Below are 2,998 nucleotides of genomic sequence, written 5' to 3'. Positions count from 1 at the left end.
GCACCAAAGCATGGCCTGGCCTGGGGGCGGGGGGTCTTTCTTTCCTTTGCAGGAGGGTTGCAAGGACAGCAATGGGATTTTATTCTTTCCTTGGAGCAGGGTTGCAAGGACAGCGATGGGATTTTTCTCTCCCTGCAGCAGGGTTGCAAAGGCAGCGGGGGAAGGGGGCGGCGGGGGCGGGGGCAGCTGCCGGAGCTCTGAAGGGACGAGGGTTTCGTCTTTTCCTTCTAAATGCGGAAATTTGAGTAACATAATCAGCGAGCTGATATTGCTCAACCGGGAGAGGGGCACACAGAGAGCTGAAGCAAACACACTCCGCGGCTTAAGCCAAGCACAGCGCTCCGCCGCTGCGGAAGGTCGCCGGCGGCTGCCCCTGCCCCCTGCCCCGCTCCTGCCCCTCCCCGCCCCCGCCCCGGACGCGCACCGGCCCCGAGGCGGCGGGGCAGGGCGGGGGCCGGGGAGCCAGGGGCAGCGGCCACCCCCCCCGGACCGTCCCGGGGGTGCCTCCCGCCGGCCGGGGCCGGGGACCGGGACCGGGCCCGGGACCTAGATCGGGGCGATTTTCAGCTTTAAGGGTGTGCGTGCGTGCCCGTGTGCCCGTGTGCCCGTGTGTGCGTGTGTGTAGCTGCGTGTGCGTGTGCGCGGGGGGGCGGAGGGCTGGGCGGCGGAGGGAGTGGAAGGAAGCAAAGGGGGGGGGAAACGAGAGAGAAAAAGGCGGAAAGCGGCAAAATGGTTAGCGGGTGACATCACCGCCATTTGCATAGGCGCGGGGATAAAACCGCCCCGCCAGCGAGCGCCCTTTATACTGGCGTGCGGAGCGGCGGCAGCAGCGAGCGGCGGGGCAGAGCATCACCGCGCGGCGACACCGGTGGGTCCCGCCGCCCCCCCCCCCAATTCCCCCCCGAGTCCCCCAGCGCGGGCAGCACGAGCCCCTGCCCGGCACCCCTGCCGGGGAGGGACGGCGGGCAGGGCAGGGCAGGGCGCGGGGGCTATTGTCCGGGGGGGTGGGGGAGGGCTATTGTCTTGGGGGGTATTGTCTGGGGGCCGCGCCGCTGCAGGGCGGTGGCCTCCGCGCCAGGAGCCCGCTTTGTCGCCGTCCCAGGGCTTTATTTTTTAATTAATTTTTCCTTAACGAGTTAAAAACGCGGTCAGCGCCGGGCGCTGCCCCTCCATTGTACTCCGCAGCGCGCAAATACTGGGAGTTGCCCCCGGCGGCGGCTGGCGGCGAGCTGCACTGCCTTCGATGCTGGATTAAATTAACACTTCTTATTATTTTTAAATGTGCCGGGGATTAAGCGTCGTTTTTCCGGCGGGCGTTGAGTTTTCGGCTCCCCGCGTTGGGCGCGGCGGGCGCGGCCCCACTGCCGCCGCGGGGTGGGGGCCGGGGAGCCCTCGCCGGGGGTAACGGGCTCTTGCCTTGTGTGCGCAGAGTCACCTGCCAACATGTCCGACAAACCAGACATGGCTGAGATCGAGAAATTTGACAAGTCCAAATTGAAGAAGACAGAGACGCAAGAGAAAAACCCGCTGCCTTCAAAAGAAAGTGAGTGCGGGCAGGCGGCGGGGAAGGGCAGGCAGGCAGGGAGGGAGGCAGGCAGGGAGGGAGGCAGGCAGGGAGGGAGGCAGGCAGGGAGGGAGGCGGGAGGAGACAAAGAGGGGCGGCGGGCGGGGGCCCGGGGTGCCGCGGATGCGGGGTGGAGGGAGGATACACGGCTGTGCCTGCGCCAGACGGCGACGACCTGAACCCACCGCGTAGTAGTGCTTAATTTACAATTATTTACATTTCTATTTTGAGGTATATATATTTTGATACATATATTTTTACAAATTATAGGGATTGTCATGTGAATGCATTACAGGTTTTAGATCTTTATTTTTTTTTCTCTCCTTTTCTGTTTTTTTCCCCATTTTAGCAATTGAACAGGAGAAGCAAGCGGGTGAATCGTAATGAAATCTGCCCTTCCAAATTATGCACTGTACATTCCACAAGCATTGCCTTCTTATTTTACTTCTTTTAGCTGTTTAACTTTGTAAGATGCAAAGAGGTTGGATAAAGTTTAAAATGACTGTACTGCCCCTTTCACATCAAAAGAATAGAGAGAACTACTGACACTGAATGAAGGCGCTGCCTTTCCCTCTGCCTGTCTGGCTTTGGTCCTGGTGGCATGAAAGAGCTTGCATGTTGATGAAAGAAGAACTTGGGTGGGACTACAGTAAACTAGAGTAACACACGAATAAATGCAAAGCTGTACCAAGGTCCTGCGAGCTGTAAAATGCAGTTAATCGAGTGCCATTTTTTTTTTTTGTTCAAATGATTTTAATTATTGGAATGCACAATTTTTTTAATATGCAAATAAAATGTTTTAAAACCTGGATGGTATTTATGTCCTCTATTTGGAGAACTGTATCAAAGGATATGAAGCATAAAAGCCGGTACTGAGACACAGGATACTATAAAACCTTTGGAGATGACTCAAACCTCAATCACCATTCTTTTTTTCGATACGTGCTCTCGCCATTAGATAAACTTGTGCTCCTCGAAGCTAGCTTTTAGACAATTTCAGTAAAAAATTGCATGTCTTATAATTTGTTACCATGTGAGTATATCACTTTAAATATTTCTTCTTCAATATTTAATGTAGAGATTGATAAGGCAAAAAATTTGGCTATGTTTATTGCTTTGCCCCGCCCATAGCATAGCTCTTTTAGTAAGAACCGTTCGGTACTGTTGCACAGATTCAACCTCCGTTGTGTAAATCCATAATTGGTTTAATTAATACTTAAGCCTTGTCCTGCTGATACAGTATTTAAAGGAAGATATAACTTGAATTTTAAGCCCAAGGTTGAATATAAGCTTTTTAATATTCTAAAGCTATTTTAGTGGATTGTGTCCCATGCAAATAAAAATCATTTTGCTAAAATATTAGTCATGTTTTGAACACTTATATAATCTCTTAATGGCTACTTGATCCTAAGAATTGGTATCAAAGAATAAAAA

The 2,998-nt window shown here is 53.2% G+C and overlaps 1 protein-coding gene across 1 annotated transcript; it reads left to right on the top strand.

Annotated features, from left to right (window-relative positions):
* Positions 1–789: 789 nt before the first annotated feature.
* On the top strand, positions 790–2,373 carry TMSB4X (thymosin beta 4 X-linked). The gene is made up of 3 exons (XM_075176208.1): positions 790–868; positions 1,430–1,543; positions 1,914–2,373. The coding sequence occupies exons 2-3, from the start codon at positions 1,444–1,446 to the stop codon at positions 1,946–1,948; spliced, it is 135 nt and encodes a 44-aa protein (XP_075032309.1). The 5' UTR covers positions 790–868; positions 1,430–1,443; the 3' UTR covers positions 1,949–2,373.
* The last annotated feature ends 625 nt before the right edge of the window (positions 2,374–2,998 follow it).

The sequence above is a fragment of the Calonectris borealis genome, chromosome 1, assembly GCF_964195595.1.
Source record: "Calonectris borealis chromosome 1, bCalBor7.hap1.2, whole genome shotgun sequence".
In the NCBI taxonomy this organism is placed as follows: Eukaryota; Metazoa; Chordata; class Aves; order Procellariiformes; family Procellariidae; genus Calonectris; species Calonectris borealis.
Note: the sequence above shows the minus strand (reverse complement) of the source record. Positions and strands in the feature narration are given on the sequence as shown.